This window comes from Schistocerca americana, chromosome 5, assembly GCF_021461395.2.
Source record: "Schistocerca americana isolate TAMUIC-IGC-003095 chromosome 5, iqSchAmer2.1, whole genome shotgun sequence".
Lineage (NCBI taxonomy): Eukaryota > Metazoa > Arthropoda > Insecta > Orthoptera > Acrididae > Schistocerca > Schistocerca americana.
The window spans coordinates 560,701,791-560,717,411 of NC_060123.1; the positions used below are offsets into that span (position 1 = coordinate 560,701,791).

A 15,621-nucleotide genomic window follows, 5' to 3' on the forward strand; every position below is an offset into this window, starting at 1 on the left:
TTACACTGTCATCAAATTTTTCGTCAAAGTTCAAGATGGCTGACAACAACTTGTTATTAACCACAGCAGTTGTACGTACCCCAGTTGCATTGTGTGCACATGCGGAAAAGAAATGGGGGAAAAATGGAACCATACATACGAGGTTGACAGTCTTAAAAGTCCTGGGATTACAACTTGATAATAAATTCAGTTGGGAGGAGCACACCACAGAACTGCAGAAAGGCCTTAACAAATCTGTATTTGCAATTCGAGTTTTAGCAGACATAGGCAACTTAAAAATGAAAAAGCTTGCATACTTTGCCTACTTTCATTCCATAATGTCATATGGGATAATATTTTGGGGTAAATCTTGAAGTCAAACAAAAGTTTTCAGAGTCCAAAAGCGTGTAATACGTATTATTTGTGGAGTAAATTCACGGACGTCCTACAGAAACCTCTTCAAAGAACTGGATATACTAACGACTGCCTCTCAGTATATTTACTTCTTAATGAAATTTGTCGTAAATAATATATCTCTTTTTCCAACAAACAACTCAGTTCATACATACAATACCAGGAACAAAAATGATCTGCACAAGGACTTAAAAGCACTTACTATAGTTCAAAAAAGGGTCCCCTACTCAGGAACACTCATCTTCAATAATTTGCCAGGAAACATAAAAAATTTTGTTAGAAATAAAGATCAGTTTAAAAGGAGCCTGAAAAACTTACTACTGGCCAACTCCTTCTACTCCATTGCCGAAATTTTTAATAGAAACAAATGGTGTATTGTATTTATTCATACTATTAGTAGTGTTATTTCAGCTTAAAAAAATCGACATGTTCCACATCCACGAGGATCTCCTCAGCACGGATCTATGGAACGAAAAACTAATCTAATCTGGGTGAAGCAGTGGGTTTTACGACGACATGATAAAAGCATTCAACAAAACTTGTTACGTGAGCTTATAGTGGAGGACGTCAAGTCGTACATCAATTACTTAAGAATGGATGAGCATACATTTCTGTATGTGCTCAATGAAGTGTATCCTCATATCAAAAAGCACAATATTCACTTAAGAACTGCTACATCTTCAGAACACAGGTTCACTGTAACACTCCGATTCATTGCTACAGGAGAGGGTTATGTTATGTTAGGTTAGGTTAGGTTAGGTCAGGTCAGGTCAGGTCTCCAATCTTCTTAATCTGTTTTTGTATTCAGGGTGCCTCACGTTGTAAAGCTCCTCATCACCTCCATACATATCTATTAATTTTGTAGTTGTCGGCACACACCAATTGTATTTACCGGCAATGTTTATAAAAACACTACAGACGACAGAATGCAGCGATGCTAGCGCTCCATGTGGTAACATGTCACATTGCAGTGAACAGAAGACAAGCGGTTTCTTTGATCAAATATACAGCGAGGCCCTAGATTTGATCAAATATTGGACGACATTTGACAAAGTCCCTATTACACTATCAAATATCTTCGACAAAGATATTGGACAAAGATATTGGACAAAGAAATTTGATAGTGTAATACCAGCCTTACTAAACGGCTAAACCCGGTTAAGGGCTCATGATGCAGGATACCAGTTGCCGGCTACTTATCTAACGGCTTTCAGGGGCAACAAAAATTTTATTTTCAATGTACACATATAATTATTGACCAAATTTAAAGTTTTGAAATACTGTAATGATCTACTGACTAGAAGGTATAATTTCATGATAAAAGTTCAACTAAGTGGGACATGTACTACAGTAAGAAACTGTGTAGGTTTACATGTCGTAACTTAAAGCGCACAAATTACCCAAAATACGGGTGCTTGGAACTTCCCGTTACTAACTTGTAGGACTTGTAGAGGGGAGTGAGTACATAATACACTACAGGCCATTAAAATTGCTGCACCACCAAGATGACCTGCTACAGACGCGAAATTTAACCGAAAGGAAGAAGATGCTGTGATATGCAAATGATTAGCTTTTCAGAGCATTCACACAAGATTGGCGCCGGTGGCCACACCTACAACGTGCTGAAATGAGGAAAGTTTCCAACCGATTTCGCATACACAGACAGCAGTTGACCGGCGTTGCCTGGTGAAACGCAGTTGTGATGCCTCGAGTAACGAGGAGAAATGCTTACCATCACGTTTCCGCCTTTGATAAAGGTCGGATTGTAGCCTGTCACGATTATGGTTTATCATATCGCGACATTGCTGCTCGCGCTGGTCGAGATCCAATGACTGTTAGCAGAATATGGAATCGGTGGCTTCAGGTTGGTAATACGGAACACCGTGCTGGTTCCCAAGGGCCTCGTATCACTAACAGCCGAGGTGACAGGCATCTTATCCGCATGGCTGTAACGGATCGTGCAGCCACGTCTCGATCCCTGAGTCAACAGATGGGGACGTTTGCAAGACAACAACCATCTGCACGAACAGTTCGACGGTGTTTGCAGCAGCATGGACTATCAGCTGCGGTTACCCTTGACGCTGCATCACAGACAGGAGCGCCTGCGATGGTGTACTCAACGACGGATGTGGGTGCACGAATGGCAAAACGTCATTTTTTTCGGTTGAATCCAGGTTCTGTTTACAGCATCATGATGGTCGCATCCAGCAGATATGTAAGAGCAACTATACGTATGTATTATGTTAAAAGGTATGGGGATCAAGAGTCAGATTGGCATTGATTGTGATCGCCAACAGAGAAAGAAAGAAAGAGAGAGAGAGAGAGAGAGAGAAGGGATGAAGTAGGCAGTTTTAGAACCGTATAACCACATACCAATTTCAGCAGGTATGCAGGCAATGTACAGAACTTTAAAATTCTTTGCAGAATCCTCTCAGAGTAACTTAAAATAGAGAAAAGGTTAGTGCCAAAAATTCCAAGTATGAAAGTCACTCTATTAAAATTTGATACAATGAAGGTGGTAGGCTACATGTAGCACGATTTTTGTGTTGGAAGAACAGTTGCTACACTGAAAGGCAAATGATAGTACATACACTAATCTAAAGAAAATTGTGTGATTTTTCAATGTAATGTTGCTTTTATATTGAGGAAACCACCATAAACAAATCTATAATTTATTTAGTATTGTAGTTGATGCTGGTTTCAGGATGAAGATTTTTATTAGCAAATGAAAACACTACTTGTGTGTTAATCCTCTGCAAAATGAATCATCAATTCTTGATCCTAACATGATGAAACTTAGGGCATTGACCTTACAGTGATCTAACATGCCATCAGAGTGTATCAGGAAAGTTACAGTCTCAGTTGAAATGATAATTTCTATTATGCTTACACAGTGAGAAGTCAAGTGAAACATTTGACTCTGTACCAGACTCTCTCTCAGTCAAAGATAATCATTAGTAGCAAACAGCATATATCAATGGATTTCAAAGAAATCACTGTTTACTGAGTAGTAAATATTCTTTATATATTGGCATATTTAGAACAATCATCTTCATAATTGTGGAGCTTAGATAAACTGAGTTATGTGATGTAGTGTATTAACTATAATATAGTGGCTTAAGTGGTATAAAATATAGTTACATATCTCATTTAACTGCTAATTACAACAGCTTTATATTCTTTAGAAATAATACAACAAGAACTGCTAAACACACACACACACACACACACACACACACACACACACATACATACATACATACAGATATATATATAAGTACAAAATGTTAAAGCCTTTGTAACTCAGACTACAATTGGTTTCTCTTTCTCATTCTCAGCTGGATACCTCCTTTTGGCATGAGAACAAACGATCTGGGCTCAAAGGTCAAGTGGTGAACAGACTTCTCACTTGGTTCAAAGCTGAATCTTGACAGCAGATATGTAAGAGCAACTTTTGTCTGCAGTAACCCAAACCTCATCCCTGAAACAAAAAGAGAGAGAAAAAGTTTTATTGTAAAGGAATAAAATTTCCACATTCCATGCACGGTTGAAGTATTATTATTATTATTATTATTATTATTATTATTATTATTCCCAGAGGCGGTTGCTAGCCATTCCTTCTGCCTCGTACTGTTCTATTCATTTCCACATTGCATACACTTCCTTTAGTGTCATCCACCATCTTGTATCTTCTCCTTTCCTTAATTCTTTTCCCACAAATTGTTTCTTCCAATGTATTCACTATCAAACAGTTCCATTGCAACAGCTGACCATCCCATTGTTCTTTCTTTTTCTTATAACTTCCAAAATTATTCTCTCCTATATCCTGAGCATCACATCTTTGTCAGTCACTCTCTGTGCCAAATTAATTTTTCAAACTTACTCCACACCCACGTACATTAAATATAATATCAAGAAATGAGGAAAGCAACTAGACTGAATTAAAAGATGGTAAGCAGCAATAAATGTTTACAGACTTATGGTTATCTCACGATTATACAGTATATCTGGTACTCCCCTTCACTGCATATTGATGTGTTCAGTGACCCACATTCATTACTGAGCATTGTGATAATGCAGATAGGCAACATCTATTTAAATGATAGTGCCACTATAGCTGATGTGTGTTTGCATTTCGATGACATACTCTATGACAGTGGTTCCCAATGCAGGGGTAATTGACCTCTGAGGGATAAAATGAAATTTTCTGTAGTGTAAACACTAAACAATTCGATTCTATTTCAGGCACTAAACTGAATTATTTTCAAAAGATCATTACTATTATCACAATTTTGTAAGATTTTAATAATAATTATGTAAATTATCAATAATTACTTTTCCTCAATTAGCAGCAGTAATGTGGAGGAGGTCACAGGTTCCTCACATAGTCCACTCACTACACACATATGTTGCCCTTTGTCCTGTATATCACTGATGATAAGATTGAGGGATATAAAGAACAAATGCTAAATAGCTCAAGAAAATGTCTTTCCCAGTTGTAGATAGCACCTGCAGTAGTCCAGAAATGCTTCATTACTCAGCTACTACAGTGTTGCACAAAGTATTATTATTATTAATAATAATACCATTAGGGTTTGTGGTCAGACTCAAAGCATTAACAGCTTGGAGTCTTCCAACTCCTGCCAGTTCACAAGTAAGGAGTGCAGCAATCAAGTGATTTACAAACAGTAAGCATAGTGTACACATTTTAACTTGGTTGATTTTAAATGGGATTGCAGTGTGCTAGTCAAGCAATTGCCACAATGGAGAAGAGTGAGGCAGGAGAAGTATGTTTTGTAACAAGTACCTACCGTCACTGTGCATAATCAGCTAACTTATCTCACAAGGACTTGTGGGTAGCACTTGTGATGCAGCATGACTTCCTTCATCATTCGTTGTAACACACACACACACACACACACACACACACACACAAACACCTGTAGTTAAGGCGCTGTCACTGTGAAGTAAGGGAAGAAGTATGCTCCTGAAGAAATAGCAGTGCATTGGTCTCTTTTGTTGTTGCAGAGGTTTCATGGGTTAAAATATCCTACCAGTTTTTCACCAGCAGTATTCAGAGATAATTTTCAGATTTGAAATGCTCCTTGTTTTAAACGATTCTATTATTTTAGAACATTTCATTGTTTCTGGAGGGAAAAAATAAATGTTTTATGGTGTTTCATCTACAAAGATACAGAGAAATAGTTCACTCCCATCATCATCTGTTTCTCTCTTGACAAATAGAAGGTGCAGAAAATGAATGCAAAGTAGAGAAATAAACATGATTTTTGACATGGGTAAATTGAAATGTAATACATAAGCGTTATCACCCCAAAGTAGCTTCCATGACTCACCTATGCAGATGCGTGGTCCTTCTCCGAATGGCAGGTAGACATATGGGTGTCTCTGGGCCTTCTGCTCTTCTGAGAACCTCTCAGGGTCAAAGCGTTCAGGGTCTGGGAAGTACTCTGGGTCATGATGCAGACCATACATAGGTATAAAAACCTTAGTACCTTTCTCAAGGATAATGTCACTGTCAGGTATCTGGTACTCGGCATTGCTCTCCCTGCTCAGCACTGGAGCTGGTGGATATTTCCTCAGTGTTTCTGCAACGAGACAAACACATTTTGAAATTTCCCAACACATGAAAAATATGCGTCGGGCTGATATTGATTCTGGAGCTCTAAGTTCTGCTGGCAGTTATCAGCCATCCCCAAACCCCAAAGTTCAGAGATTTACTTTATTTCTGTCAAATATGTGAGGTCAGCTGCTGTCAGTTATGATCTGGAGTGCTAAGTAGTGGACATGTGGCTGTTGTGAGCCAACGTTGTTGTGTCACAGATTGCAATGGATTACCGTCACTACAGCAAGTGTTCAAGACATTCTTCAGGATGTTTTGAAGAAGAGGAAAAAGTGTGCAAAGTTTATCCCTGACACCTTGACTCGCGAACAAAAACGACGACGCATGGATGCCCACTTCCACTTGAAGATCAAAGTGTGGACAATTCATTTCCAGAAAAATCATCACAGGTGACGAGACTGATTTTATCAGTACTAAACTAACACAAAACGACAAAGTACAAACATTCACATGAAGGGTTAACACTTTGACGACATAACTGACATTCAAGCCAATGTGATGTGCCAGTTGAACAAATCCTTAACAAGGATATTTCTGATGGTTTCACATGGTTGTATGAGCGCTCTCGGTGTTGTGCTCAGGTGGGGAGCGGCTATGTAGAACATCACAAACATTAAACCACCATCTTAACGTTTCACTATTTTTTAGTAATCCAACCTCAGAAAGAATTGGAATGACAGGGTAGACGTATAGCTTAAATTTGGCATCGCCTCTCTCCTATGACTCCAAATTCTACGGAACATATTCCTTATTCCAGAATTTTTCAATTTGCAACGTATGTCACTTCCAGAAGACGTTGGAAAACTGTCTCCAGATTCTGTAAACGCTCTTCTTGCATGAAGCTTGAGATCCAGATGTCACCAAAGAAGTCTATGCAACAAGGAATGGTCAGAATCAGCTGCTCCAAACATCGTTGATAAATTCCAGGTGCAGATGAGACTCCAAAAAGACAAACAAACTGATAAAGGCTAAAGAAGGTATTGAGCACTAAGAAACACTGTGAAGTGGTGTCCAGCAGCAACTGCAAGTATGTGTTTTGTAAGTTGATGTGTGAAAAATACTAGCTCCTGACAACTTCACCAAGAACTCCTCTGGCTGGCGAATCGGATATGCGTCTGTGATGTGTGTTGACCGTCTGTCTAATATCGCTGCAGTGGTGCATTACGCCATCTGGCTTCTGTATCAACACCAATGGTGTGCCCCACTGACTTGACGAAATTGGAAAAACAATTCTGAGGCCTCGACCTTTGTCACGCATGGTGGGCTCACAAAATTTAGTTATTGCGACGGCTTAAGTGAGACGTGTACCTCGAAATTTTTTTGTCTCATGGAAGGAATTCTCAAACAATTGGTCGTATGACTATCGTAAAGAGTTCAAATTTTGGAAGTTGACTGACTGAGACAAAAAACGTACTTTGTTATTTAGCTGGAAGCCAAAAATAGAAAATGTGTCTTAACCGAAAAATGTTTTACGCCAACCGTGAATTAATCTCTGACAATGTACTATTCCATATTCTTATAATGTGCAGAAACAGAGAATTTTACCCTCATAGGAATACTCTGCTTACTGTAGAATACAACGTGACGTAATGGCCATTGCAATGCAGAGAAGCCCAAGAGCCAGTACCTATACGAGCTAATGAGTCTGACCATAGCTCCTGTGTCTGCCTAAAAGTCGTTCGGTAGCGTGTCCACTACCAGCGCCAGTAAAATACGCTAGGGCAACGCTAGTGGGGCGTCAGAGACCACCTCTGACACCAAGGAAAACACCGGGTCTTCCGATGATTGCTCCGCGGCTCGTACTATGTCACAAAGTGTTGCCAAATGATCCAGTTTGTGGCTTACTCCACATACTGTACCTAATGTCGGTGATATACACCAAATAACACTCGGGACCAGACGACCTGCGTGCCCATTGAGCAGAAACAGGTATGGAAGGGGAGCAACGCCGAGAATCCGGAAAACGTCGTGAGCGGGGATTATTATGCAATGATTGATGCGTATACTACGAGCCCAATGTACGCGATGATAGGCAGCACCGTGACGTCACTGCACTATTAATCGTTGACAGCGTCAACACACGTTGGCTCAGCGGAAGACAAGGCCACCTGGTTCACCTCACGTGGCATTGGTGCCTGTGTACCACGCACATCTTCATCACCTGCCAATTGTCGGAAAGAACGGCCCTTGCCACTGCCGCAAGTTCATGCGAGTCTGCAAGCTTAGCGACTGTGGCCAGAGAAGGGCCGGGAAAGCCTAAAGCCTTAGTTTTGACCTCTGTGTCGAATGTTAACCGGACGATCGCGTCCCTAACTAGCGACATCGCATATTAGGCAGCTTACTATGGACACGCTAACTGACACTTGCAGGAGAGTCCTTGCAGGTCGGCGATCCATGCCACATACGACTGTCCAGGTAGCTAGTGGTGTTGGTTATACTGTAACCATGCCGTCACTACATGGGTTTTGTGACAAAAATACTGTGTGAGCAAATGACAAAGGTGCTCAAGATTAAATTTCTCAGGCTCTATAGATACTTCAAATTCTCCACAATTTTGTATTGTCTGAGGGAGCAAAAGTCATGGGATACCTGCTAATATCGAGTCGGACGTCCTTTTGCTCAGTGCAGTGCAGCAACTCGACGTGGCATGGACTCAACAAGTTGTTGTAAGTCCCCTCCAGAAATACTGAGCCTTGTTGCCTCTACAGCTGTTTATAACAGCGAATGTGTTGCTAGTGCTGAGCTTTGTGCATGAACTGATCTCTCATTACGTCCCACATGTTCAATGGGGTTCATGTTGGGCGATCTGGGTAGCCAAATCATGCACTCTAATTGTCCAGAATGTTCTTCAAACGAATCATAAACGATTGTGGTACAGTGACATGTTTGGGGACATAAAGTCAACAAATGGCAGTAAATGGTCTCCAAGTAACCGAACATAACCATTTCCAGTCAATCATCAGTTCAGTTGGATAGGAGGACCCAGTCCACTTCTTGGAAACACAATCCACTCTATTACGGAGCCACCGCCTGCTTACAAAATGCCTTGTTGACTGCTTGGGTCCACAGGTTCGTGGAGTCTGCGGCACACTCGAAACCTAGCATCAGCTCTTACCAACTGAAATCGGGACTCATCTGGCCAGCTGTTTTCCAGTCGTCAAGAGGCCAACCGAAATGGTCACTAGCTCAGGAGAGGCGCTGCAGGCCATGTGTACTGTTAGCAAAGGCATTCTGCTACCATATCCCATTACCGTCAGATCTCTTCGGACTGTCCTAATGGATTCGTTTGTCGTATGTTTGACACTGATTTCTGTGGTTATTTCACACAGTGTTGCTTGTCCATTAGCACTGACAACTCTACGGAAGCGCCACTGTTCTCGGTCGTTAAGTGAAGTCCGTCAGCCGCTGCGTTGTCCGTAGTGAGAAGCAGTGCCTGAAATTTGGTATTCTCAGCACACTTTTGACAGTGTGGATCTCACAACATCGAATTCGTTAACCACGAAATGGAATGTCCCATGCGTCTAGCTGCAACTACCATTCTGCATTCGAAGCCTGTTAGTTCTTGTCGTGCCGCCATTATCACGTCGGAAACCTTCTCACATGAATGACCTGAGTACAAATGTCAGCTCGGCCAATGACTTACCTTGTGCACGTGATACTACCGCCATCTGTATATGGGATTATCGCTGTCCCGTGACTTTTTGTCACCCCAGTGTCACCCTGCGCTGATGGATAATAATAGGCATCCCCACCGATTGGACCGACGATACACCTTATCTGGCAGTGCAGCAAGGACCAGCGCAGGTAATACTCCCACCTTTCCGAAGACTCGTCGAAACTGAAATCCGGTATCGGGGGGCGACAGAGGAGCAGGCTTCTCTGTAAGTGGCTGGCCCGCCACCAGCGGAGCGTGAGAGTCTATCAGTTCCGCATTCTGCGAGCAGTTCCTACAGTTATACGTGCTCCAGCTGTCGTTGTTTCTACAGTGCGTAAATGCCAGGTCCATGGTGGCCACAATTTATCTCTACCAAAAGAAAGAAGAGCATAATATCGCCCGACGTAGCCGCTTCAGTATTTTTTCAAGACGGGACAACGCCACCAACCGCCATTGTAGGCAAGAATGTAACTACACTAGCCGACAGCGGCTCGGCTACAAGTCAGAGAGCTGAAACCCTGAAAGAGGGAAACTGTTCTCTACAGGGAAGCAGTGAGTCCGAACACAGTGCAGAGAATAGGCACAGAGGCAAAAGCAAGGAGCGACCACAGACATACATTAACAGACTGGCAACACCACGTACAGTATCATCAGCGTTACTGAAGCCAGAACTTTAGACTGGATTAGATTAGATTCAGTTTTCGTTCCATAGACCCAAAAAATGAGATGATTGTCGTGGGTGTGAAACATGTCAGAAAGTATAACATAAAAACATATAACATTTGAATATAATACTTAGTGCCCTGACCATTTGTCAGGAGACTGTCGAAACATGTGAATACAATGCGCTAAACTGGAACAGTTAATATTTACAGAATTAACACGCTGTGAGAATGAAACATTGTTATGAACTATTAATATATTTAGCATACACAAAATACTTAACCTTTACTGTTGTGACCAAGTGCTGTCGAAACTGATATATAACAGATATTTTTACTTAAGTTGGCTTAACAAGCTCTGTTAAGATATTCATCTATAGAGTAGGAGGAGTTGCCTATCAAAATGTCTTTCAAACTCTGTTTAAACAGTACTTTATATGAAACCAAGTTTTTAACGGTTGCTGGAAATTTACTGAAAATGTGTCTTCCTGAATATTGGACCCCTTTTTGGACCAAGGTACGTGATTTTAGGTTTTCATGTAGATTGTTCTTATTTCTAGTATTGATACTATGTATTGAGCTATTGGTTGGAAATAGAGATGTATTACCTGCAACAAATTTCATTAGGGAATAAATATACTGGGAATTAATGGTTAGAATACAAAGTTCCTTGAACAGGTTTCTACAGGATGTTCTTGAATTTACATCACAAATTATTCTTATCATACGCTTTTTCACCCTAAAAACTTTGCCAGTTTGTAGGGTTGCCCCAGAATATGATCCCATATGATATAACAGAATGAAAGTAAGCAAAGAATGCAAGTTATTTTATATTTATATCTCCTACATTTGACATCATTCTCACTGTACATACGGATTTGTTTAGGCACTTAAGCAATTCTGTGGTATGCCCATCTCATTTACTATCGAGTTATAATCCCAGAAATTTAACATTGTCAACCCCTTCGATCTTCATGTGTTCATATGTTATACACATGCTGGAGGGAACTCTCTTACAGGTTCTGAACCGCATATAGTGAGTCTTCTCAAAGTTTAATAACAGTGAATTAGTTTAAAACCACTTATTTATGTTAGTGAAAATTTGATTAGCAGCTATTCCTAAATCTGTACTTAACTTGCTACTTATTGCAATGTTAGTATCATCTGCAAACAAAACATACTTACATCTGGCAATGTAACAGATGAGAGGCCATTAATGTACACAGGAAAAGGCAATGGACCCAAGATAGAACCTTGAGGAACACCACATACAATTAATTCCCAGAGAGATGAAGACTGACTGCTTACTGCACAGGTATTTCACAATGACACCCTTTGTTTTCTGTTAGATAGATAAGACTCAAACCATTTTGCAGCATTGCCAGTGACACCATAATATTCTAATTTGCTTCAGAGAATGCTGTGGTTGACACAGTTAAAGACTTCTGACAGGTCACAGAAAATGACAGTAGGCTGTAATTTATTAGCTAATGAATTAACTACATTCTCTCTGTATCAGAACTCATCAGAAATCCAAACTGTGACTTGGAAAATATATTATTGGCAGTCAGAGTCTTAAGGAGACGCTTGAACACAACATTATCAAATATTTTTGAGAAAGCTGGCAGTAGTGAAATTCGTCGATAGTTTGATGGTGTTTCTTTATCCCCCTTTTTTTAAAAAAGGCTTAACTTCAGCATATTTTAACCAGTCTGGAAATGTTCTGCTGATAATAGATTGATTACAAAAATAATTTAAGACAGAACCCAATTAGCATGAGCACCCTTTGATTAACTTCATTGATATCATACCCACTGGAATACTTAGATTTTTAACGATTTTATGATGGATGCTACTTGTTTGGGAGATATGTCATCTACATTTTACTGAAGGTATTTTTGAAGACTGGTCTCAGATACTCCATTGCACTGTTCACCACATGAGATAACCCCAAGCTGTCAGTGACAGAAATGAAGTACCTGATTAAGAGGTTTGCAACACTACAGGCATTTGTTACCGAAGTCTCATTTATCTTTAGCGCTATCTGTTCCTCTTCCATCTGTCTCTGTCTTCACTGTATCCCATACAGTTCTTATTTATAAGTATCTTTCTCTCATAATAAAGCTGCTTCGATTTCTGGATTACTTGCTTCAATATTTTGCAGTATTCTTTGTGATGCATTACAATTCTAACATCAGAATTGTTCCTAGATAGTAGACACAGTCTCCTTTTTGTCCCAAATGATGTCTTTACTCCTTGTGTAATTCCCAGTTTACTTTTTGACTTCTCTGTTATTTGAATTAACTTTAGGTTCAAAATCGTTCAAATGGCTCTAAGCACTATGGGACTTAACATCTGAGGTCATGAGTCCCCTAGACTTAGAACTACCTAAACCTAATTAACCTAAGGACATCACACACATTCATGCCCATGGCAGGATTCGAACCTGTGACCGTAGAAGCAGCGCGGTTCCATACTGAAGCGCCTAGAATCGTTCGTCCACAGCCCACGGCGAATTAACTTTAGGGGAAAACAATTTTCAAAAGAGGAGGTAACTTTATTAATGAATGCTTTGTATTTTCCATTTGAGTCAAAAGTATTGTAAACGTCTATCCAGTTCATGTCTTTGGGCAATTTCCTGAATTTCTCAATTTTTGACTTATTTATTGCCCTCCTGTACTCAGATTTCATAGATTTTCTATCCTGACAAGTTTTAACATTTAACATAAGGTGCTGCATGTCATGATCAGATAGCCCATTTACTATTGGTTTCGTTATATGACATTTTTCCCTATATTTGTCTACAAAGATATTATCAATAGCAGTATCAGAGCATTTACATGTCCTAGTTCTAAAGTTTGCAGTAAAAACTAAATTAAATGATAGTGTTACTGACAGAGCTTTTCAACAAATCCACATTAAAATCACCAGCAACCACTATTTTTTTTTTACCATGTGCTGGGACGACAGAGCTTCTAGATTTTTTATAATGAGGTTAAAATTTCCTGAAGGTGATCTGTATTTACCTTGTATTATAAAGGACTTATCGTGAAATACTACTTCTGTTGCACAAGCTTCTAAGTGCTGCTCTGAGCAAAATTTATTAATATCAATATTCTTGACATCAAAACAATTTCTGACATGTGGCAACACCTCCCTTCTTCACATTTGCTCTACAGAAGTAAGAAACTAACTTGAATGCTGTAACATTTAACATATGTATACCAGTGTATAGCAATATGGAGGCAAGCGCAAAGGACGTGTAAAAATCTGTTTATTTGCTGATAAAACAGTCGCAAGAAATGGGGATGAACTTTACCTTTAGAGTTGTGACAAAATGGTTATTGGGTGCATCGTGTTTGGTTGTAATTTCTCGTATAACAGATGGAACATATAAAGAAAGAAATATTTCACATTAGTAGAATAACTAGAAACATCCTAAGTATTTTGCTGTTGTAATCTTAAATAATTACATTATAGTTTGTCTTATCTGAAATACTGGCAAAGCTTAAATAGTTTATGTACATTTTAGAGGGTTACATAAATCTAGTATTAACAGACATAACTTCATGATATCCTTTTTACCAGTTTTGATCAATTTTGGCTTCTCGTCGAATAGTATGCTCATTATGAAAGTGCTCATATAAATCGAACGTGTTATTTGTCGTTGAGAACAATTGTCTTTATTCATTTGAGGGTTCTTATGAAAACTAGCGTCTGTTTTAAACGCATGAATATGCAACTTGATGTTCTTCTCATAACTCAATTCTACAATGTATGATTCAACTAGTCCACAAATATTCCATCAACTGCAAAACTTTATTAGACCACCTCGTAAAGGCGACAACGTCATTTGGTTTCAGAAAATCTTGGTAGTACAATATACTGTACTCGAACATTATGAATCACCTCGAAGAAAATGACTTATTGATACATAACCAACACGGATTCAGAAAATATCATTCTTGTGCAACGCAACTAGCACTTTATTCCCTTGAAGTAATGAGTGCTGTCGACAAGGGATCTCAGATCGATTCCACATTACTAGATTTCCAGAAGGCTTCTGATACCGTTCCTCACAAGCGACTATTAATTAAACTGCGTGAATATGGAGTATCGTCTCAGTTGTGTTACTGTATTCGTGATTTCCTCTCAGAGAGGTCACAGTTCGTAGTGATAGAAGGTAAATCGTCGAGTAGAACAGAAGTGATATCTGGCGCTCCGCAAGTTAGTGTCATAGGCCCTCTGCTGTTCCTGATTTACATAAATGATCTAGGTGATAACCTGAGCAGCCCCCTTAGATTGTTTGCAGAAGACGCTGTAATTTACCGTCTAGTAAAATCATCAGACGATCAATTCCAATTATAAAATGATCTAGAGAGAATTTCTGTATGGTGCGAGAAAAACTAAGAATAGTGCGAGGTCATCCACATGGGTACTAAAAGAAAACCGAAAAATTTTGGGTAAAAGGTAACTAGCACAAATCTATGGGCTGTCACAATTCGACTAAATACCTACGAATTACAACTACGAGCAACTTAAATTGGAAAGGCCAAATAGATAATATTGTGGGGAAGGCAAAACAAAGACTGCGCTTTGTTGGTAGAACACTTAGAAGATGCGACAAACCTACTAAACAGACAGCCTACATTTCGCTTGTCCGTCCTCTGCTGGAATATTGCTGCGCGGTGTGGGATCCTTACCAGGTAGGATTGACGGAGGACATCGAAAAAGTGCAAAGAAGGGCAGCTCGTTTTGTGTTATCCCGCAATAGGAGTGAGAGTGTCGCTGATATGATACGCGAGTTGGGATGGCAGTCACTGAAACAAAGGAGGTTTTCTTTGCGGCGAGATCTAATTGCGAAATTTCAATCACCAACTTTCCCTTCCGAATGCGAAAATATTTTGTTGACACCCACCTACGAAGAGGGAGATGATCATCATAATAAAATAAGAGAAATCAGCGCTCGAACTGAAAGATTTAGGTGTTCCTTTTTCCCACTCCATTCGAGAGTGGAATGGTAGAGAAGTAGTATGAAAATGGTTCGACGAACCCTCTGCCAGTCACTTAAGTGTGAATTGCAGAGTAACCACGCAGATGTAGATGTAGATACAAACTTGCTGACGCCGCCATCTTACCTCACCAAAAGTCAGGCTTCAGTAAAAGATGCATCTTGCCAGTCTAGTAATGTATGTCTGTGGGCACGACAATCGCGAGCGACTGACAACTGAGCACACGGAGACAGTGCACAGTGCGAGTTGAAGTCTTGG

General features: G+C 39.9%; 1 protein-coding gene across 1 annotated transcript in view; it reads right to left on the minus strand.

The window, feature by feature from the left end:
- Window positions 1-2,691: 2,691 nt before the first annotated feature.
- The window catches only part of LOC124615593 (cytochrome P450 6k1-like), a gene marked incomplete in the record, with an annotated part of 133,097 nt that continues 120,167 nt past the window's right edge, over window positions 2,692-15,621 (minus strand). The window contains 2 exon segments of the mRNA XM_047143578.1: window positions 2,692-3,874; window positions 5,748-5,999. Coding sequence (XP_046999534.1) covers window positions 3,702-3,874; window positions 5,748-5,999 — 425 coding nt within the window.